Genomic DNA, 21,989 nt, shown 5'->3' on the forward strand with positions numbered 1-21,989 from the left:
AAGGCAAAAATCCAGACATTTCTCTTACAAGCTTGTACTCTGAAAGCAGCAGTCTTCTTCCAGGTGTGGTGCTTAGGGGTGCTTGTGCCGACCTGTGGATCTCTCCTACTTGTTCATTCTGAACAATTCCCAGGTGCGACATGACTCGTTGTGTAGTGTTGTGTTATAATTGCACTCAGAATGATTGTCACAGCCATTACAGTTCTGGCAAGTGGACTAGATCATTTGTCTTGTCTGTTCCTAGGTCAGAGGCTTCTGTGCATCTCCACAGCATATTGTCTGTTATCTAAAGTGTGTATTTATTGACAATAAAAAATACATATATATTGGTGCCACGTACGCATAAATGGAGTTAGACGAGTACTGCAAGTATGTTTGTGTGTCTGTATCCTTGTCGACAGAAGATAAACACGGAAGTTTTTTTAAAAAAACTTGGTTTCCAAGCTGTGTGTTTTTAATAGATGTTTTATTAGATAACACGAATGTAAGCTGTAATCACTCTCATTTATTACCCCAGGCTCGGTGGTGTGGGGGCGCAGGACTTTCAGGGGCTGTGTTCTTTAATCCTTTTCTCGCATTCCTGTACTTTCCCACGTCAGTCTCCCTCTGCTGTCCCTGTAGCAGGAGTGGAGGGAAGGAGTTCTAAGGTGTTGTGATTCTGGGTCAGGCACCGCCAGTCTTAACACAATGTGGGGAAATTTCATACTGCCTGTGCCTTCGGAATCCAGTCTAGAGCCACTTGCCTTTCGGTTGAGGGTGGGTCTGCCGCTCTGTGCGTGGCTAGGGCACAGCTTCCCGTCACACCGTTAATTGCTTTGAGTTGCAGGGTTTTTTTTTTTAAAAAAGAGAAATGGGATTCAAACCTGACCTTTTGGTCTGCTGTCTCAATTAATCTCCGAGCTCCTTTAGTGGGTCATCAGGTTCCATTTGGATGGAAATTTCTGTGAGTGCTCAGTCGAGTTCTGACACGGCATCATCAACTCTTTGCTTAATTAAGTAATTTCCTTCCAGTTGCGAGCTGCAGGTGGACAGATTAACCCCTCTGCAGGAGTTCTCTGCCACGGGTCCTTGCAGTGACCATGTCTGCAATTTACTTTATCTGTATTGACATTTGTGCTTGGCATTTACATTAAAAGTGGCAGGAAAAATCAAAAGGCTTCCCTGTCGAAGGGCCACATCGGGCATGTAGCCACTTTCTTAGAAATTCCCTCCCTAAAGGAGCAATTAAGAAAGCCTCCAGCAGCTTTGGAGAGATGAATCACGGCCAGATATTATAGTTTGCACAAATCCCAACTCCAATTGCTCAATCAGAATGATCAAATCAGCAGCATGTAAGCCCACACAAATCTTGCACCATGAATATCAGCATATGTGCCCCTCACAGTGTCTGTTTGTATGTTTGGACTTGCTCATTATTTAAATAGATTAGATCTTGAACTTTTGCTCCTGTTTCAGAAAATCTGACGTAGTGTGTTAAAAATGCTGTGTATTTATTACTTTGTCCATGTTTTCACCATTGACTGATAAATAGTATAAGCTCAGACTCTCAGACCCAGGAGAACTGTAGCACATCGGTCTGAAGAGACTGTGTTTTCACTGGAGCCCCCCTGTGTATGTGCCGCGTTCCAGAGACTGACCCTTCAGATCAGAGCTCTGACTGAGGTTAATCTCTCTGCTCAGTTCAGTTTGGACATCTAGCCACGTGCAGCCCAGATCCTGCTTCTCTCCCCTGCCCCCACACACTCTGTCCTGCCAGGTGCCGAGCTGATCGATCAGGGCAAAGAGACACTCAGATGCCATGCTGTTCCAGGGGGGTTAGGCGGCCATGGTGGCGACAGCAGATTTTCTAATCCAGCTGCTTAAACCTGACTGGCAGCCAGCTGTGTTGCACACAGAAGGAGTGATGAAGGCCGTTAAAAAATAATTTCGTAGTAACTGGCATAGTAAAATAAAAAAGGGAAGGCTCTTGGCTAATAGAGAAGATTCACAATAAAATAAACTGAAATTAGGTGAGAGAGCTCAACTATATTTTACTATGCAGCTCCCCTGTGTTGGTAAAGCAATTGAGCCACAGCAGTGAGGGAGCACTGAGCTGTCTGCTCCTCGGATGACCTGTCGTCTCTGTTCCTATAGCACAGGGCAGGGAACTCACAGGTGCGTCCCGAAGTCCAGTGCCAGCCTCGGTTTCTTTTTTCCCAGCGAGTGAACCTTTATTGTTTTTTTCTGCACAAAACACATCTTCTTGACCTAACTCTCCAGCGCCGCGGAGGCCGGTCTGCACCAGGGAGTGCACGAATGAGGAAGAGAGAGCCGTGCTTATGCCTGTACCAAACCTACAACGCATTGTAAATCTCTGAAGACACAGTAGCAGGACTAAGACTAATGTGAAGCAATGATAAAGACAGTAGTAGGAATGGCAATGATGTAGCTTCTTGACGAGGTCCGAGAGATGGGTCATGGGGCTGCTAACAATGTCCAGGTGGAGGGGAGCTCTGGATAGTAATGTCCTGGTCGGCACAGTCTGTCACGCACAGCGGAGCACAAGGACGCCGGAGCTGGGAGAGTCATCCCCCAGATGCAGAGTCGGCGATGGAGGGGTCACGGCGGGGGTCCGGCACAGGTGGAGGTGGAGAGGCGCTGCGCTGGCAGGTGGGTGGGTCCCCGGGACTAGTTGTCCAGCGTGGGGAGTTTGCAGACGAAGGGAAAAGCCTTATCGCAGCTGTTGTCATTCCAGGATCTCAGGGCTGCCAGACAAAAGCCACAAACGACAACGGCAAGAGCATTTTATTGAAAAAGAAAGATGCCGCCACCACCTCAATTCTGTTTTCAGTCAGGACAAAAATTTCAGACTGGGGTTCAAAATACAAACTAATGTTTGTATTCGTATTAGTGTTAGCACCCAGTATTAGCACCCAGGTGCGTGCTGTAGTCCAGTTGTGAATAAAGGATCCCTATCCTCCTAGATGTGAAAGTGCATCAGGATCCTTTGGAATAAATGAAGCCTATAGTGTGTCCCAGTGCTGTAGTGGACTAAGGTGCTGTGTGTTGGTTATAGTCTGTTCAGGGGGTGTAGGTTTGAGTCTCACATGTCAACTTCTGACAGCTCAGTATCTCTTTTATTACTAACTACCAGCTAACTACCAGGTAGATAGGCTGCTCTGCCTATGTGAATGTCCATAATGGAAAGGATGATGAGGATGATGATGATTATTATTCAAGATCATTCTCTTCCCTGCTCAATTGCAGGTGCTGTATCAGTCATTCGGGGTTCCAGTGTCAGCCAGAGCGAGCGAGGGATCGAATAAGTTGAGTGGAACCCTGTCCCCTCCCTCTATGTCCCCAGAGCGGCTCACCGCTGTTCTGCCGGTACCAGATCTCCACGCAGTCCTCGTCCAGAGGAATTCTGTGAATCCCGTCATCGGGCTGGTTCCCGTCCCAGTAGCTGTACTCGTAGGGCGTGCCGTCGGTCCACTCCAGGGTGCCCTCCTGCAGAAACATGGGGCATGACACTGGGGCGCCACCTCCAGCTGCACTTGCGGTCAGACCTGTGCCAGTACCGCTACAGACTTCTGTACACCTCATGTTGGAGCAAGCTGTGCACGATGACATGAGGTTTAGCTTTTAAAATGCCAATGATTGATCTTTGATAGGTGGGTATAAGCAAATGGTTGGTCACAGGAATCTTCTCCCCTTACATTCCTTTCTGAACTTCCAGCCTATAATTAGGAAACCATGAGGAGAAACCATGTTCCTCCCAAGGAATCCTAATTGCGTTCTTGGTTAGTTTTGCTCAGGCTTTAGCTATTTTGTTTTTTACACAATGGAAGGAGACAACCAAAGTCAATGACATCTCTGCATTTAACCCCCAGTGAATGTCTTGAATCTCCCTGAATGTATCCGATGTACAGTACTGTATGTTCTTTTTAAAGAAAAAACAAAAAGATGCAAAAATGAGCGCTGTGAAAAATGTTTAAACACACAGTACGGCCCTCTGGAGCTTGAACGCCAGTGATGGGCTGCGAATGACTCCCCTGCTTTCGCTGTTGCCTCAGGACCAGGGTTGTTAAAGACATTTTCAGAGCAGGTTGTCTCGCTCGGGACAGGAACCACAAAATATGTTATAAGCAGCGAACCAGGGTCTATTTTCCTCCTAAACCTTGAATTGATTAAATTTAACAGCCCAAGGTCTTGCTACTGAGGTGTGTAGACTAAAGGCTTCAGTAGCTGCTTTGGTAATCAATTTACCTTCAGTCTGGCGTTTTGTGTTTTTAAAATGAAGATTGCTGTGCATGAGGGACAGGGAGAGACGACGTTTACCAGTGTACAGTATTTAATGAATGAGGGATGTTGCTGAAATACTGAAACTGAGTAGCACTCCTGGACTCTGAGGGGTACACTTCCTGTTTTTATGGCTAATATGGAAAATTGGACGTTTAAATGCTCACCTGCCTGCGGTCGTGGAGACCAATCCAGATATCCGTTGGAATCCCAGGGATCCGACTGTTGACCAGGTCGTAGACAAAGACGTTCTCCTCCCAGCTGAGAGATAGGGAGACAGTGAGGGGCACTGGCCATCTGTTATGTTAAAATACCCTTTGCCGTGCTGCTCTCTAGGGGAAGTGGGTTTTTTTAACCTGCATCTTGTCAAGTGAAGTTCACATTTTCACCTAAAACAGGGGTCATTAAGCCTGATTCTGGAGTTATAGGAGGTCTTCTGAGCTCATTTCTTTGAACTCACTGTCTAGTTAAATTGTCCAGATTAGCGTGTTTTTTACCCACTGACTGAAGGCAATTATTTAACCTGAAGGACTGGGAAAGACCTGGGAATTCAGCTGCATCCCCGAACTGCTCCAAATCAGCTGATTGTCCTGCCCGTTTCAGTCCACATCTGAGCGCAGTCGAGGGGTGTCCTACTGGACAGGGTGGACAGAGCCAGCAGGGTCTGGCTCCCTCTGCTGCTCTGTGAGTCTCTCTAACCTCATCTAAGGGTCTTTTCAGTGGACAAAACAATGCTAGATCACAGGAAACACAGCCACTCTAACCCTCCACAGGAGTTTCTGTACAGACCATGGAGGAGACAGTTTTCACACCATTGAGCAAATGACTTGTTCACGTGCTCAGTAAAGCGAGTAAAGGTCTGAATGAAAACCAGAAGAGGAGCCTGGAGCTGGAGAGGCCTTTGTCAGCCCACTCTAGTGTACAAGGGTGGACAAGAACAGGACACACAGCGAAGGAGCCAGGGAGTCAGGCAGATGAGCGTCGCTGTGGAGCCACTGCAGATACACCCCCAACCCAATTTTAAAGCAATCCTGGTAGTGGACAGCACCGCACTGAACATCGCAAACGCATAGTGAAGCTCCAGTCCGTGGTGAAGCCCGGCTCTCGTGCGGGGGCTCGGCCGCAGTGCCTTACCTGTGTATGGAGGTGAGTTTGGCGGACTTGTGCCCGTTGGAGAACTCCGCGCAGTACAGGTCAGCCTCTGCCCACGAGCGGTTGAGCGGGAAGAAGCGGTAACAGTGACCTCCGAACTCTGTCCAGAAGAGTGGGCAGGCGATAGGCTGGCTGGGGTCGGGCAGCTGCAAGGGCAGGGCTGGGGGGAGGGGCAAGGGCAGAGGGGAGTTACTGCCGGCCTGCGTCTGGCCACAGGACATACCAGTCTGCATTATCACCTCCCATGCACTGGCATCTTAATAGCCATCCTGAAACCCTCCATTGCAGCCTCTCTCCAGTACTGTCCCTTTCATTCTGACCCTAAAACACGCAGTTCCTCTCTGTCCCTGGAAGAGCAGGCTCCCACAGAAGTAACATTCTTCTGCCTAGTTAGGAGGTTTTATAGTGCTGTGCTTCCAGATCCCTCTGTGAAATTACATTTCATATTGACCTCTGCAGATTCTTTTCCTGCATTACCCTTAGAGTTTTTTTTAGATAAAGCAGGCTAGCACGTCAAAAATCCTTTGCAACAGACAGGGAATTGATTTTTTTTTTTAAATAAAGCTAACCTCATCTTCTTCATTAGTAAAATCACTGGCAAACTAAATCACTGGCAAACGGACAGCTTGCATTCTCTCAGCTTCTTTCGGAATCGCTTGCAGACAGATGTGCCTCTGGCTATTGCCTGAGATGTCACGCCTGTGTAAAAAGGTAGTGTTTAACTCCTGCCTTTCAGGCCCACTGGCGCACAATGTCCAGGAGAACAAGGACGGAGTCATAACAACGACTCAGAAGTCTAATTCTGAAACAAGCCGGCTTCGGATTTGAAGTAAACCTCCCGCTGGCTGGGCAACAGTTAGATGTCAGCTCCAGCGCCTCTCCAGCATGCTTCCTCTCTGTCCCCCTGCCTGTGCGCCCGTCGGGTCGCGCGCCCACTCACCTTGCGTGATCTTGATGTCGGTGGAAGGGAACGCCCTCACCTGCAGTGCCGTGAAGAGCAGGGCAGTGCACAGGTCCCAGCAGAGCATCGTGCTGCGCGGGCAGTGGCTGACTGAGCGCTGCTGGGCTGGGCTGGGCTGCAGAGACAGCGTCCCAGTCGAGTGAGCGAGTCAGCGAGTGTGAGTGTGTGTATGTGTGTCAGTCTCAGCTACTCCCTTCCCAGTCCTGCCTGCGAGCAGGGTCGGAGTTCGTCCCACTCAGGCCAAGTGTGGGATTCGATCCCTGGAGCTGGGAGAGACCTGCTGGGGAGTGAGAGGGACGGCCCCTTTTTCTCACCCCCACTCCAGCCTCTGTGGAAAGAGAAGCACTGGAGACGAGGCAGTGAACATTAGAGGGGGGAAGGGGGGAAACGTTCGGAGAGCAGAAGAGAGAGAGAGCAGCAGAGGAAAGAGAGGTGAGCCAGGCGTCTTTTTACCAGTTCAACTATGACTCACCATGACTACTGTCAAGGAATTAATGAATACCGAACACAGTTGTATTGTTTTTGGAAAACACAGATTTGATTTCTTGCACATGCTGTTTTTTGTTGTTCAACTTTGTGAGACAGAGAATAACGCCTTTAAATATTTAAAGGCTCTTTAAATATTTTTGTTTTATTTTTCTCTGAAAGCTATCAATGAGTTCCGAGCCTCCAGGAAAGACGCGCTGTTTTCCATATAAGGGCATCCTCACTGTGTGAAGAGCAGAGCCACTTAAAGACTGTGCCTTCCTGTCCGCTGCTCTTGCAGGATTTTATTAGAAACAGCTCCTTAAGTGCCAGAGTGAGCGAGCAATGACCACAGAAATGATAAAAGAGCTGTTTGTGACAAATCCCTTCAGGGATGGCCTGAGTGATCCAGAGTGCTGGTCAGATCTACAGTCTGTAATGTACAGCACGTTCTTAAACGCAGTGGCCCACCGGCGCACAGCTGTGCCTCTTTCAATTGCTCCAGGGTGGTTGTGCCCAGAAACATGGGCTAGTCAGTTACTTTTTCGTGCTCAATGTATCCGTATACAATAGGCCCCCATAACGTCAGTAATGGGGTCTGGCAGCTCTGGTATTGCAGCTACAGGACTTACAGAGTGGAAAGTCCACTCAATTCAAAGCCCCAGGTTCCCCAAGAGCTCCCCACCCTCCCCAGCTGGTAATGACACAGTCGGCAGACTTCAATATGCCGGAAACTCGTCTTTCTCTGACAGAGCACTGGGACCCCTGGGGACACACTGGAGCGAGCAGAGCAAGCTGGAGCCAGCGATGTCATCATAACTAATTCAAGCCAGCCCTGCGCAGCTGCCAGCAAGTAATTGGAGAGGAGAACACAGCCAGGGCCGGCTCTACACCGCCCTCTGTGTTCAGGAGTAGTAATAAGACTTTGATCTCAGCTCCGACCTGCCTCTTCACCCCTTTGCTTAACTGTAACGCTGGCAGTTTGACACGTATACCTCCGCTGTATCACAATGTGACCTCTCAGCTCTCACCGGTAACCCAGACTACCTCCCAGCCCTTGAATCAAAGGAACTGGACTATCTTTCTGCAGCCCCTGAGCTGTCCCCAAACCGACTGCCATCTTCGCGGTTCCCTCTATCTCAACACCGACCTCCCACTGTTTTCCTCAATCTCTCAGCTTCCTGAAGCTGCTCTGATCCCTGACCTTCCATGGCCTCAGGTCCTGAGGAATGCAGGCCTGCTGAGTGCCCCGTCGCACGCGGACACACTCCAACAGTCACACACCTACCAGCTTCTCAGAGCATCCCAGCTGCTAGCGTGTCCGCCTCTCTCCTGGGCTGGCTCCAGGAGGGGGGGTTTGTGACGCTGGCAGCACTGAGAGAGACTGTCCCAGCAGTCTCAGGTTTACTCCTCACTCCCTCTCACGTCTCACACCCCTCGGGCAACCCCCTTTTCTTCTCAAGTCCGCTAGGGTGCTGTTCTCCTGTGCTTTTAACTGTTACATCTATAGAACAGATCTTTAATAAAAAAATACATCAAACATTTATTGTGGCAGGCAGCTTTTTTTTAGTGTGCAGGCTGAGGCTAAGGATCACGCAGAGGTTATTTCCACACCGGAGCTTATAAAGAAAGAAGAAAACAACCAACATTTTGGCGGTGGAGCCTCTTTGGATGGGGTAGGAGAAAAGGGGAGAGAGTTGGGGAGTTGGGATTTTTCCCCCTGATTGCTCTTCTCTGGACCTGATTCCAGAGCAGCAATATCTTTCTTGTAATGTGGTGACCATTACAAGAAAGATATAGAGGAGAAGAAGGATGTCGAAGGGCTTGGGACTAGCATGGATACTAGAAGATCACAAAGATTACAAGTGAGAGGAAGCCTTTTGGCCCATCTAAATGGACAATCTGGCTGCCAGCAGCTTATTGATCTGAGGATCTCATTTTCTGGCAGTTGCTTATCCTTTTCCAGTGCATAAGGGTCAAACTTCACATGTGCAAAAGATTTAAGAACTCAGATGAGTTGTGCTCAGGACTGGAGAAGTGCCTGTTCCTGTGCAGAGGAAAAGATGGGAAATCAGAGCATTTACAGCTGTTGTTTCAGGAAAATAAATAAATAAATGAAAAGATAGCTTGGGTGCTCAACTACCTGTACCTGATGACACTCACAGACCTGTCCCGTTCAAACTCTGCACACAGCGTTTGGCCATGTGCTGTGTGAGGTCTTTAAATGCCTTTGCCATGTTGATCTACTCTGAGCAAGAGCCTCTGCTGAAGATTAGCTCTTGACTTTGGTGTCAAGGGGTTCCGAAAGACGACGAAATCCAAGTCCATCTGGCTCCCTCCTCCGTCTGCCTGCTCTGTAATAAAGCTTCCTCCCTGAGCCCAAGACAGGTTGCGAGACTGAATTGCTCAGCGTAGGATAAGTGCCTGCTTTCTCTCCCACACTGAGATAGATTAGCAAACATCTGTCAAATAGACGAGATAATTCATATCTTGTGGAGTCTAAATATAATAATGACGCCCTCACTTGTAGACAGCCCGATCAGCGTATGTCATCTGCGACTGTGTGACCTGATCTCTGCTCATCAGTCCAGCCTCCTCTTTTTCAACCCTGGCCAGCAGCAGGAACAATCTCTTTGTGTTCTGCAGGGGTTTGTCTTTGTGTACTTCGGCTCTCAGCCCAGAGGTCTAAGCAACATGCATTTTCTTTGTGGAGTAACACAGAGACCACAGTATGAAAACACTGCAATCAGCCAGCTGAGAATTTTAGTCCACAAGGGCTTAGAAAAACTAATTGGGGAATTTACATATCTACCCAATGAAAATCTGTACATATATATCTGCACATGTACTGTATATAGACAGAAAAGCAGCCATCAGATGGACAGACATAGAGAGATGCAGATTTGTCACCATTTTTTAGCTATGCAACTGTTCTCCTCATAAACAGCAGTACTGGTTTGCACTAGTCTGCACTAGTCTGGACCATTTCTATACTGGTCCGGCACAGAAAAGAGAAGGTCTCCCCGACTGCACAACTGAACTTTTCACTAAACCAAGAGGATCACCAGAATGTCACTTTGCATGAGGATTTAACGAACATCTGTGTTGATGAGCATCACCAGCTTGCTGCTGTTTTCTAATTAAACAGCTGCATGTGTGATTATTATAGAGGAGGGCTTCGCCAAGCGATAGCTACAAATTAACATTTAATGAGGATTTCATTGAAAAGGCGGAACTGAAGCACACAAATAGCCAAGTAAATTGTTTGCTATTAGTCGAACACAGCTAATTAGTGTGTCCTTTTCGATATTCCAGACTTTCCGAAACAGATCTCAGTGATTATCTGTTAATTGTGTTCCTTTCGGGACCTGGGCTAGCCTCTCATAACTACAACAACAGCGCTCGGCTTTCTTCTGCTGTCCCACCTCCTGAGATCCGCTGCCCGCTCAAGCAAAAAGTGGCAGATCAGTCTGAAGGAGAATTCAGATGGTAAGCATTACTCGTCACTGTTTCATGCAGTCCAGGTTAAGGTACCTCCGATGTCTTCAAACCAGCAAACCACACATCTGGCTGGTTGTAAGGCCATGCATCACAACTACTTCAGCCTTCACAGAAATCAAAACTTTCTTCCGTGTTTTTATTGGCTGTATTATTACAATCATGGGCAAAAGGCAGGGCAGGGGAGTGGCAACAGGAGGCCTGTCTGTGTGTCGCCTGCGCGGTGTCCTGCGTGAGCCTGCAGCCATGACGTGGTGCAGACCCTCTCCACAGACACCCCTGTCACACAGCCTCCTTCCTGCTGTGCTGTTTATTATGGTCCAGTGTTGCCTAGCGATGGGGTGATGTCATGGCGCTAGGCTGCTGCTGAGCAGTGAGGGAGGGGGGTGGAGGTGGGCGTTGTGTGGACGAGCAGGAGCAGCAGAACCCAGCAGACTTCCACCCTTGCTCATACTGGACACATTCATCCCCAGCACTGACACTGGGCACTGGGCAGGACACTGCTCTGTCCTCCTGCTCATACTGGACACATTCATCCCCAGCACTGACACTGGGCACTGGGCAGGACACTGCTCTGTCCTCCTGCTCATACTGGACACACTCATCCCCAGCACTGACACTGGACACTGGGCAGGACACTGCTCTGTCCTCCTGCTCATACTGGACACACTCATCCCCAGCACTGACACTGGACACTGGGCAGGACACTGCTCTGTCCTCCTGCTCATACTGGACACATTCATCCCCAGCACTGACACTGGGCACTGGGCAGGACACTGCTCTGTCCTCCTGCTCATACTGGACACACTCATCCCCAGCACTGACACTGGACACTGGGCAGGACACTGCTCTGTCCTCCTGCTCATACTGGACACACTCATCCCCAGCACTGACACTGGACACTGGGCAGGACACTGCTCTGTCCTCCTGCTCATACTGGACACACTCATCCCCAGCACTGACACTGGACACTGGGCAGGACACTGCTCTGTCCTCCTGCTCATACTGGACACACTCATCCCCAGCACTGACACTGGACACTGGGCAGGACACTGCTCTGTCCTCCTGCTCATACTGGACACACTCATCCCCAGCACTGACACTGGACACTGGGCAGGACACTGCTCTGTCCTCCTGCTCATACTGGACACACTCATCCCCAGCACTGACACTGGACACTTGGCACTGGACAGGACACTGATCTAATAATAATAACAATAATAATAATGGTAGTGAAACCAAATGTTCAACTTCACATTTTTTCGTAATCCAATGTTCATATGCTATCACACTCCATATATGTATCCTAAAGAAATATATATTAAAAATACAACCTGCGTTCGTAAATGACAGGCCTGGGGCTTGAAAGAGAATGCCCTTCTCCCCGAGAGACCGATATGACTAAAAATTGCAAGTCGGACCAGGGAATTCAATGGCAGAGAATCAGAGGAGGTCCGCAGACAGCACTCGGACTGGCTGCACCAACGGAGCGCCCTGCTCAGCTCACTGCTGCCCCCCGGTGGACGTCTTGAGAAATACAGGGCACGCAGGACAGTCACCAGGGAAGAAGACATTCAAGAGCAATACGAGAAAGGGGGTCTTATTAGTCTGACTGATTGTTTTCCATGCCTAGAGCGGTAGCTTATAGCCAGCAACACGATATCAAGAATGTGAAAGTGTATTGCTTTTCTGATCCTTCAAAAAACGTAAGGCGGATCTCCTCTTTAAGTGGACTGTGACTCTTACAAGCTGTAAACGTGGCAGGCGTGTGCTTATAGGGCGGCAAATATAAAATTGGCTGTAGAAAACGGAATGAGGGCGGCCACCTCGCAATGTCGCCGAGACCCGTAGTGTCTGGTCTCGTACTGCTGCTAAGCTGGAGGACTGAAGCCGCGCTCCCGCGCCTCCGCGCTCCCGGCTCCTCCGCACACGCTCACGCACCTGCCGCACGCCCCCGCCGGTTGCTAAGCAACAGCATCTCTAAAGGCGCCGGGAGAGAGAGGGCAAGACGAAATGCAGTGGGTCAGAGGGTTCCTCCATAAGGTTTATTTGTTTATTCATAGGATTTTTTTTCTTCATAGGGAGGTTTTCACGCCAGTACGTGATCGAGGAGAGCTGAGGAACAAACGCCCCAGGGGTTAAACGCAAGGAGGGCTGTTTTCCCTTAATTTAATATCAGTCAGCGGGCACATGCTCCTCCAGGCTCTAGACAAGAGCGCTTCTGCAAACAAGCGCAGAGCCAGCAACACAGACTGAGGGCTTATATTGCTGCTAACAATGGCCAACCACAGTATCGGGTAGAGTAGACCCCCCCGTTCATCAACCCTGCTGATGACAGATGTTCATCAGCATAATCACATTACCTGTGTCGTGTCCATTCGATAAAATGTCACCGCACCTGCAATAACAGGCATTTGACAGACATTGTTCTCATCATAACTCTGTGAAATGGTTGCAATTGTAGGTGATGTATATTTGTCGCTCGCTGTATTATATTAAGGCATGTAATCCAAAAAGATTGACAGGGCACCTCCCTTACCAACAGAGCTGTTCATTATTTTACGGTCTAAACATGTTTGTTCAAACACTTGGTTGTTTTTTTTTTTCTACCCGCTGGATTTTAGGATTTCTAATGCATCAGGTGTGAACTGTTATTTCTAGTCCTCCGTAGACTTTAACAGAGCTGCAGAAACACGTATTCTCACTCTGCGCTGAATTATGAGTAAAAATGATCTTTATTTCAATGTTATTTTTTGCTATATCATTTTAAAAGCCGATATCGAATCACACCGTCAGTCAGGAAATAAGCATGCGCGACGGGCGGCACTTCCGTTCCTCGGCGCGAGTGCTGCTGGGAGTTGTAGTCGTAGGCGATGCCGCGGCGGGGAGGTGCGAGGGAGCCGGTGGGGGGCGCTGTTCCCGCGAGTGAGGCCTGCGCTTTCAGGCAGCCGCGGAGAAGGAGGCGGAGAGAAAGGCCGAAACTGGGAGCCACACTACTTCACAGCCAGCGTCTGTCGTGTTCGGGGAGGGGGGACCCCTGTATGGTTCATTCATGGACTTCAAATAAACGGAACGCCGAGCCTGAAATTTTGAACGCCGCGTTTCGTCGCCATCGTCGCCGTGGTCGTTCCTGCCGCCCCGGTCCCGAGCCGGTCATGCAGCCGCCGCGAGGGGAATGAGCCGCAGAGCCCTCGGGTCTCGGCTAAGCAGCGCCCACAAACTGCAGCGGAACTGGAATGACTGGCAGCCCAGGTTGGTATCGCGCCGCCGGGGCAGCGGCGCTGGGAGAGAGCGGGGATCCGCCCGGCCTTCACCGTGTCTCACGTTTATTTTTGCAGTTACAAACGATTTTTTTTTTTGGGGGGGGGTGTGGACCGGTAGTAACACTTAGACCGTTACTACACACGGATACTTAAAATGCATCACTCCTTTTTTTGAAGGAAAAAAAAAAAACAACAACCCCCATGCGATTGCCCTCTTAGAAAATGTTTATAAAGGGACGCTTCGAAGGAAACTAAGAGATCCCCACCCCCGACACACACGCATCTTAAATATTCGCGAACCGCGAGGGAGCGTGTTTTAAAAAGGTGTTTTTTTTTTATTTAGCTAAGTGGGTGTCCAGCGGTTTCTGTCCGTCGTGGCAGATGCCCCGCGTGTGGGAGACGGGCTCCGGTTCCGCTGCGGGGACGGGTTGGGTCGGGCTTGTGCGCCGAGGCGTGTGTTTTTTCCCCCCCCCGACGCCTCTTCATTTCATCCTTTTTTTTTCCACCCCGGCGGGGAGATCATGTGCGGGTCTTCATCGTGGGACGGGGTCGGAGGGGCGTTGCGTGCTGTAACGCGAGTCACCGCTGTCCGGGCGCCTGTGGCGCGACCCGGTGCTGCCCGAGTTCGCCTGGGACTGGGTCGGCACCGCACCGTGTCCCCTGGCGTCTCCCGTGGGCTCGGAGATATCCCGGACCCGTCCCTCTTAACTTCCCGAAAGCCAGAGGCTCTGATGCTGGTGCGGATCGGGGGGGGTGGACGTGTGGACTAAGTGTGGTCTGAAGTTGTGTCCGAGGCGATGCTTACACGGGCACGGGAGATCGGTCTGGTCTTTGGTTATGGGTTTGCTCAAGTCGCCTCCTTGATAATCACAGGTGTTTCTCTTGGTATCCACCGTTATTCCCTGTCTCTATACTCGTTTTTAATTCACAACACAGCACTCCCCCCAGCACTACGGCTTTAAATGCCACGGACAGTTATGACTCAAGATGCTTTTTAATTGGCACCGAGTTTCTGTCGGAAAGGAGGGAGAATTCGCCGGGTTGTCTTTTAATAAACGCAGTTGCTATGCGGTCTGTGCAGGAATGGTTCCTGCGCTGAAGATGGGCTGGCATCGTGCACACCTGCGTTAATCCGCTCGGCCGCTGATCTCTGGTCGATCAGACATGACCCCCCCCGCCGTTGCCTTTAGTTTACCGGAGCTGTGAAGTGGGCTTGCTAACCGCACCTGAAACCCCCTGGCTCCACTTCATCCGTTTCCGAGGCCCAGCCTAGATGTTTGGAGGTACCGGCTGGCTGCCCAGTGCAACAGAGCTGTAGAAGTTAATGAATGGGATTCAGGAAGTTGTTTTGGACGAGAGTGAGGATCTGTAACACTGGGTTTGTGACACGGAGGCACACACAGATCTGTCCCACTGGGTGTTGTTGACGCAGATAATCGACTGTAGCTGTGAGAGTTCAGGATGGGTTTCGGCTGAGTGGTGGGGGGAGGAGAGGAGGACCAAGTCCGTTTTCCTCCCCTGCGGTCTCCTCTCCCCCTCCCGCCCGCAGTCTGTGGTCTTCTGCACCTTGTGTGTGGCCACCGGGTCGGAAGTCGTGGTACTTTCCGCCTCTGCCTCTCGTTACGCCAAGAGCTGCGTCGGTGTTCCCCCTGCCTCCGGAAGGGGCTGTGATGAATAACGTCATTCCAGTTTGGGTGGTCCCGCGGAGCGACGAGGAGAGTGTCCCGGGCCTCAGCGGGCGTTGATCGGGGGGGGGGGGATGGGGGTGATGAAGTTAGGGATGGGGGTCCAGTTGCGGTGACCCGTCCCCGAGCCCGGCGGTGTGCGGTGTGGAAGCAGGTCTCCCGCAGCGGAGGCGCGTGCTCACCAGTGTGTCTGTCTGTCTCCAGCGGCGACAGTGCATCAGCCAGCCCAGACGGTGTGAAGCGCAGCGCCCCGAGAGAGCACGGCCCTGCGGCGCCCCCCGACTCGCAGCCTTTCGGCGCGCCCGGCAGCCCCCCGCGGTGCGATGAAGCCTCCGCAGCCTCTGATGGACTCGAAGAAGAGGGTAAAACCAAGCGCTTATAAATATACAGCGCGCCGCTCACTCCCCACTTCCACAGTTACTCTAGTCCTGCGTCTCTCCAGCCTTTGCTGGGCTGAAGTGCTCAAGTGGTGTCTTAAATTGGACTCTTCAAAAGTTATAGCTGAGCAACAGACCTAAGCAAAAGGGCTTCTCCAGCTTTTCTCTTATTGAAGACGGTGTTTATTCGCACTCTTTTATGCAGATGGGTATGTTGCTGGAGCGGGTGCAGTGAGGCTCCTTGCTCAAGGGTTCAACCAAGAGTGTCCCACCTGGGACTGGAAGGAGAGAGCTGACTGCCGCTCCACACCACTAGGCCTGGTTCTGTTCACGAGGTTCGGCCATTTAAAAAAAAGAGGAGAGCTGATTATGTTTTTACAACTTGCACTCTTAAAATGAAAGAAGTTTACCGTGGAAACCATGTGCTGCCTCCAAATGCTTCTCCACAGTCAAGGAAGAGTAGGGTAATGGAGGTGCCAAATCCTAGTTCAAACAAATAATTTAAAACATACCTGTGTGTTTACACATGTACTGTGTCATGTAACGAGGCTCAGAACGAGGAAACAGAAGGTTTCCGTTCCTGTGTCTTTGTGACTCGTTAGGAACAGAAAGAAAGAGCCTGAAGAGAAGGTGGCTGCACTTGCATCAGTAATGACTTTGGTGCAGCCTGTGATTTCTGGGTGTGGTTTAACTGGCAGGCCAGGCCAGCCACGTCTGGATGAAGATCACCTGTACTTCCTCCAAATGCTGGACGAGAAAGATTTGATTTTGTTTCTCGGTATTACATAGCGGTCTTGTGCCGTCTCCAGCGTTGTCAGAAATACAGCCAGACTAGCAGGCCATCAGTGGGAGGGGGCTGATCTTTTCTTTCAATACCCACAGCTAGAAAAAAAGATTGCCCTTATGTCCATAAAATACTAAATGAAGAATGAGTGGTATGTAACCTCTAGTTGAAGGCGTGTTCGGCCGCTCATTTTCTTCGATATTTCCTGCATGCTTTTATTTCTGTTGGGCGACATATTCTTTGTTGCTTGAGTTCCATGGTCAAGAGTGCAGGTCACCAACCTGTCTGTACAGCGTGAGCTTCAATACCACTGTCAGACAGCATTATGTTGCAGTAGCTCTATTCAGTCCTATTACTGTAAATGTTTTTTTTGCCATGTTTTGTTTTGCATTAGTTAGTTCTACAGAAAGGTGTCCTTTCAATTAATTGAATTTATTTTTCAACTCTGGTACCGAGAAGGGTTCCACTCAACGCTGGATAATGCTGAAAACATCTGGAACATATGAAAACATTTTAAAAAAATTATCGAATTGTAGAAAGTTATGTACTTGCATGCCTGAGTGCTCGCTGCATCGCTGTGTGCTGCCCCGTCGTAAATCTTTGGCGCTGTGTGAATCTAGCGTTTCAAGGTGAAAGGCAAATAATGAGTAAGAAATTCAGTGGTATGAAACATGCTGCCATGTGCACACATTTAAACAAGCGACAGGGTTTGTTAATGCAGACTGCAGAAAGGAGGCTCTCCGGTGGGGACTGGGACCTCTGTCATTGCTTAGGTATGTCCCTGTCAGCACTCTCATCAGCCTGACAGGGGAAAGCTGTGCTGTTTCAGCCCCAGGACGGCAGAATGCATTAAAAGCACGCTTGCTTTGTAGAGGAGCTGTCTGTCTCGTCTTTATTTCTCCCGGGCTGGAGCAGAGGATCTAGCAGTTGCGTTGCAGAAAGACTGGTACCATATTGCCTTTTAATCTTTTCCCTGCCAAGTGGGGGAAAAAAAAAAACACCCATACGGTGTTTTTCTTGCGAAGTGTGCTAAAACTTACGAACGTGATACAGGCACACTCTGCTTTCGGAAAGGACCCACGGTCAGTGTTTTTCAAATGCAGGAACATCTTTATAATGAGCTATCACTAATGTAGATGTACTGGTTACAACTGATGGATGATACTGTTGGTATGAGATCTTTCAAGTAAAATGTTTCTACTTTATTTGTAGTTGTGATTGTTTTTCAAAGTTCCTGTTTTCAGTTCACCACTGTAACTTCTTAGTAACCAATACACGTTAACAGGTTTTATTCCTTTGTGTACGAATGGGTAAATGTCCATTTAGATATTTAAGACGAGACCTGCACTGCAGCTTTGAGCACTTAGTTTTTGCTGTGCGAGTCTATTCTAGTAAAGACATTTATGCGTTTCAATTCAGCTGGACCTTGGGTTCTTTTTTTAATGCACAAAGTAAACTTTTTTTCTGTATAGTTCAGCTATCTGTGCATTTTATATACATTAAATATTCATGTACCATTGGATGGATTGAAGAAATGCACCCTAACTTTACCATCTCAGGCATATTTAAAAATAAGTTTTAATTAAAAAAAAGCAGGAAATATCCTACACAGAGTGTAACTTCAGCTGAGATATCTCTTGATTCATATATTTCTCTTTTTTTAATCTCTGTTTTTATGCAGATATTTGCAAGTTGTGAATTTCCCTAATGGAAAACTGTGTTCTGTTCTTGTGAGCTGCAGCTCTGCCCCCACTGTGCCAGCTTGATAAGTGTTGTCTCTTACTCTGGGCAGGTGGATATGAAGTTAACGGAGGTCTTGGTGAAAATGCTTTTGGTCGGAAGTCGCTGGGGCAAGAGCTGAGAAGAAACGATGTGACGACGGATTTAACCAGTTTTCCGCATGGAAACCGTGCTTTAGCTACAAAGGACATGAGGAAATCACAGGGTATGTGGAACTGCCACTGTTTTAGTAAGATATACAGCTCCTGGTACGACTAATATCTCAGTGTGTGCAGCTCTTTTTTTGTTTATGATTATTTATCTTTAGATAGATAGATAAGACTTTATTGATCCCGAAGGGAAATTGATGTGTTACAGCAGTCCAGCCCAAGACAAGCAAAAACAGACATCAGAAAAGTTATAAAACAAAAGACGACAAAATAAATAAAAATAAATACATAGGTGTGTGCAAAATGTGATGATCATAGTCACTGTAAAAAAACAATAAAATATGTGCAAACTGCGCATAGGTTTATACAGACTGATTGTCCGAAAAGTACAATGGAGTAAACATGCTGTCCATAGACGAGCAAGTGAAGGGCTAACAGTCCTAGCCTAGGGCAGCGTTATACACCCTGACAGCCGCCGGGAGGAAAGCCCTGCGGAAACGTTCCCTTGAACTTTTAGTTCCCTTTAATCATTTGTATTTTAGATCAATCTCTTTGCATTTGCAGCAAGGCTAGTTTTTTTTTATTTGGGAAGAAATAGTGTTTCCCCAGCAGGGTCCTTCTGAAGGGCACTGGTTGAGTAGCCGGTTGGTCGCTCGTCTCACTCGTCTCCCTCGTGCGTTCGAGAGGGCTCTTGTTCTGCACCACTGCTGGTCCCGGTCACCACATGGCCTTCCCCCCGGCTGTCCGCAGATCGATTGTTGCCCTACTCTGATGAATCTCGGCTGGCCAACCTCCTGCGGCGGGTGTCCCGAGAAGACGATAGGGACCGCAGACTGGCCACCATGAGGCAGCTGAAGGAATTTATTCAGCACTCGGAAAACAAAGTGGTGAGTCTGAGGGACTTTCTTGAGATACATCTGTATTTGGAAGCTTTGTAGAAGAACCTTTTTCTGCCTGAATTGTCTGGGTGTTTCCGAACTGCTCTTTGTTTTACAGTGCAATCTGTTCTCAGTTTTTGTGGTGAAATATTTCAGCAGAAGTCTTTTTTCAGAGCAGCAGGGAAGACAATGCCTTTATTTTTATATCGTATCTGAACGATTCTGAGCCCTCGCTGGCTGTTTTGTAAAAGAACAATGTGAAAAAAGGCAATCTGGTTTTATATCTACAGGCTTTTATTTCGATTTAAAATTAATTGGCTTTTCTTGTTAAAATGTAGTCCATATCTGGGTGGTTACAGAACCTCCTCTGACCAACTTTAGGGAACCCTCTGGTTAATCCCCGTGTGATGAATTAATCTGTGTCCTGAATGTGGAGTCTTTGACTTCTGGGCTTTTCTTTGCCAAACGGTTTCTGTTCAGTCCAGTCCTTTTGTTTGTCATTTGATGACATCTTGATTTATAAAAGAACACGCTCCAATATTGTTTAGTTGTTTTTTGTTCTCATTGATAATGGAATTAATTCACTTGCAGGATACTGTGAAAATGCAGGTAATTTCAAATGAGGAAAACCTGTCTAGAGACAGGTCTCTACTGTGTATCCTGTTCAGGTTACACGGTCAGATTGTGAATAATGATCTGAGTAGTTGATTATATTTAAAGGTTTTTGAAAAGGACATTGGCATGAATGTACTGAGAAAAGGTGACCTGTAAGTACACTGCAGTAGCTCAGGGGAATCCTTTATGTGTATGATGGGAGAAGATGTATTAAGTGTTTCTTTTCTGTCCCCCTAGGTCCTAGTGAAGCAGCTGGAAAGTATCCTGTCTGCTCTACATGATGTTTTAAATGAAAGGTAGGATAAAAGCAGAAAGGTCAGGTGGTGATACTGTTCTGCAACATCATAACTCTAAGTTGCTCCTACCTTAAATCAAGTAGATTTTAACAGATGGAAAAGGGGAAAGTGGATCTCATTTGGCACCTCTTCTTTCACCTGATGAACAGGTGACCTCATTTTTATTTTATTTCAGGCTTGTCTAAGAATTTGCTGAATAGAATATGATATACAGTCACTGGGTTTCAGTGCTTCCGCCAACACCCAGTTCACAGGATATCGTGTCCAGCACCTTCAGTTTGCGTTGCAAGGTGTTGCACCTGTCCTGATTGAGCCTGCTAAAAAGTGCCTTACCATGTGCTTCCTACAGCAGTAAACTACTCCAGGAACTGAGACAGGAGGCGGCCTGCTGTCTGGGCTTGCTGTGCGCCTCCTTGAGCTATGAGGCAGAGAAGATATTCAAGTGGATTTTTCAGAAATTCAACTCCTCCACCAAAGATGAAGTCAAGCTGCTGTACCTGGTGTCTGCATACAAGGCCCTGGAGACGGTTGGGGAGAAGAAGGCGTTTTCCCCAGTCATGCAGGTATGAACTGGACAGCTCTGTCGAAACATTCTCTGCCATATACTCTGCTAATTACTTTCTCGGGACAAACGTTTTCTTTATTGCATAGTTGCCTGTTGTCCGTGGGCGTTGGGAGTATTTTCAGGGGAAAGGTGTGAAAGTGTCTGGTTGCTGTAACTCAGATTGCTGTAATCCCCACTTCTAACCCTTTTCCATAGTATAAAATTATATTCTGGGTGCAGGTTAACAAAAGTGGTGGATTATTCGTATATAACACAAGACTGCCATTAAAAGAAGAGATGAGCGTTCATGGTGTACACTGTGAAGCCATCAACATCCTGTAAATGTTTCGGTTGTAAGCAAACTTGTCGCATGTCTGAGTAAATTAGCTTTTCATGCAAACATTTTTTTTACCTCCTTATAGATGATTGCAATAAGTCTCTGCTCCTTTTCTACAGCTGGTAATGAGCAGCTTACAGTCTATTCTGGAGAATCTGGACACCCCTGAACTGCTGTGTCAGAGTGTAAAATGCATACTCTTGGTGGCTCGCTGCTACCCACACATTTTCAGCACCAACTTCCGGGTAAGCGTTGTTTATCATCAGTTTCCTTTTACCTCGAGCTTGATCTCTGCGGTGGACTGCAGAGCAGTGTATTAAGAAGTGATGTTGAAATCTGTACCAGCATTAGTAGATGTCGGATCCATGCACATTATTCGTTCATTTTTACCCCCGATTACTTTTTTTTCTGACCTCTGCATCTTGTCCTGCACGTTTCCACCCCAGCACCACCCTGATGCGATGTCCTGTCTGTGTAATCCCGTGAGACTCGACCGTGTAGGTGTTAGCTTGGATTCGTTCAAGTGTTCCCTGGGTTTTCCATGTGAATTGAGTTCAAAGGAAGATAGACCTGCTGTTATATAGCAATCTATATCTATAAGACGATGTGTTGAAATTAAGTGTTTCTTGATGTTAGCTTGTTTTACAGAATGCTTTAGTTCATACTACTGTGTATATTTTTCAGTTTCTTTTTAATGAAAATGCTTTAAGCATTTAAGCTTTTGCCCTACAGTGCGAGTAGTTACTGCGTTGCCTGACCCATCTCTGTCTCATGTTGATTACTTCTTGATTCATAAAAGAGCTAGCATTGATATTGTGTAGTCAACAACTGTATGGCTTTCAGGTGATAAAAAGTCATGGATCTTGGAACTGATTCTCTTGTAGGATACTGTGGATATCCTTGTAGGGTGGCACATTGATCACACACAGAAACCGTCACTTACTCAGCAGGTGTCCGGTAAGGAGAG

General features: G+C 48.1%; 2 protein-coding genes across 2 annotated transcripts in view; one reads left to right on the forward strand and one right to left on the reverse strand.

Moving 5' to 3' along the window:
- Positions 1 to 447: 447 nt before the first annotated feature.
- On the reverse strand, positions 448 to 6,624 carry clec19a (C-type lectin domain containing 19A). The gene is made up of 5 exons (XM_088936630.1): positions 6,371 to 6,624; positions 5,413 to 5,590; positions 4,446 to 4,539; positions 3,354 to 3,486; positions 448 to 2,744 (listed from the first exon to the last, which is right to left on the reverse strand). The coding sequence occupies exons 1-5, from the start codon at positions 6,456 to 6,458 to the stop codon at positions 2,668 to 2,670; spliced, it is 570 nt and encodes a 189-aa protein (XP_088792756.1). The 5' UTR covers positions 6,459 to 6,624; the 3' UTR covers positions 448 to 2,667.
- A 6,691-nt stretch (positions 6,625 to 13,315) lies between these two features.
- Positions 13,316 to 21,989, forward strand: part of smg1 (SMG1 nonsense mediated mRNA decay associated PI3K related kinase) — a 37,754-nt gene continuing 29,080 nt past the window's right edge. The window contains exons 1-8 of the mRNA XM_088936537.1: positions 13,316 to 13,606; positions 15,507 to 15,664; positions 18,256 to 18,408; positions 19,103 to 19,239; positions 20,083 to 20,141; positions 20,491 to 20,704; positions 21,142 to 21,267; positions 21,907 to 21,979. Of these exons, the coding sequence (XP_088792663.1) occupies positions 13,530 to 13,606; positions 15,507 to 15,664; positions 18,256 to 18,408; positions 19,103 to 19,239; positions 20,083 to 20,141; positions 20,491 to 20,704; positions 21,142 to 21,267; positions 21,907 to 21,979 (997 nt within the window). The 5' untranslated portion in view covers positions 13,316 to 13,529. The remainder of the gene's footprint in view (positions 13,607 to 15,506; positions 15,665 to 18,255; positions 18,409 to 19,102; positions 19,240 to 20,082; positions 20,142 to 20,490; positions 20,705 to 21,141; positions 21,268 to 21,906; positions 21,980 to 21,989) is intronic.

Source organism: Atractosteus spatula, chromosome 18 (genome assembly GCF_055471065.1).
Source record: "Atractosteus spatula isolate fAtrSpa1 chromosome 18, fAtrSpa1.hap1, whole genome shotgun sequence".
Taxonomy (NCBI): Eukaryota; Metazoa; Chordata; class Actinopteri; order Semionotiformes; family Lepisosteidae; genus Atractosteus; species Atractosteus spatula.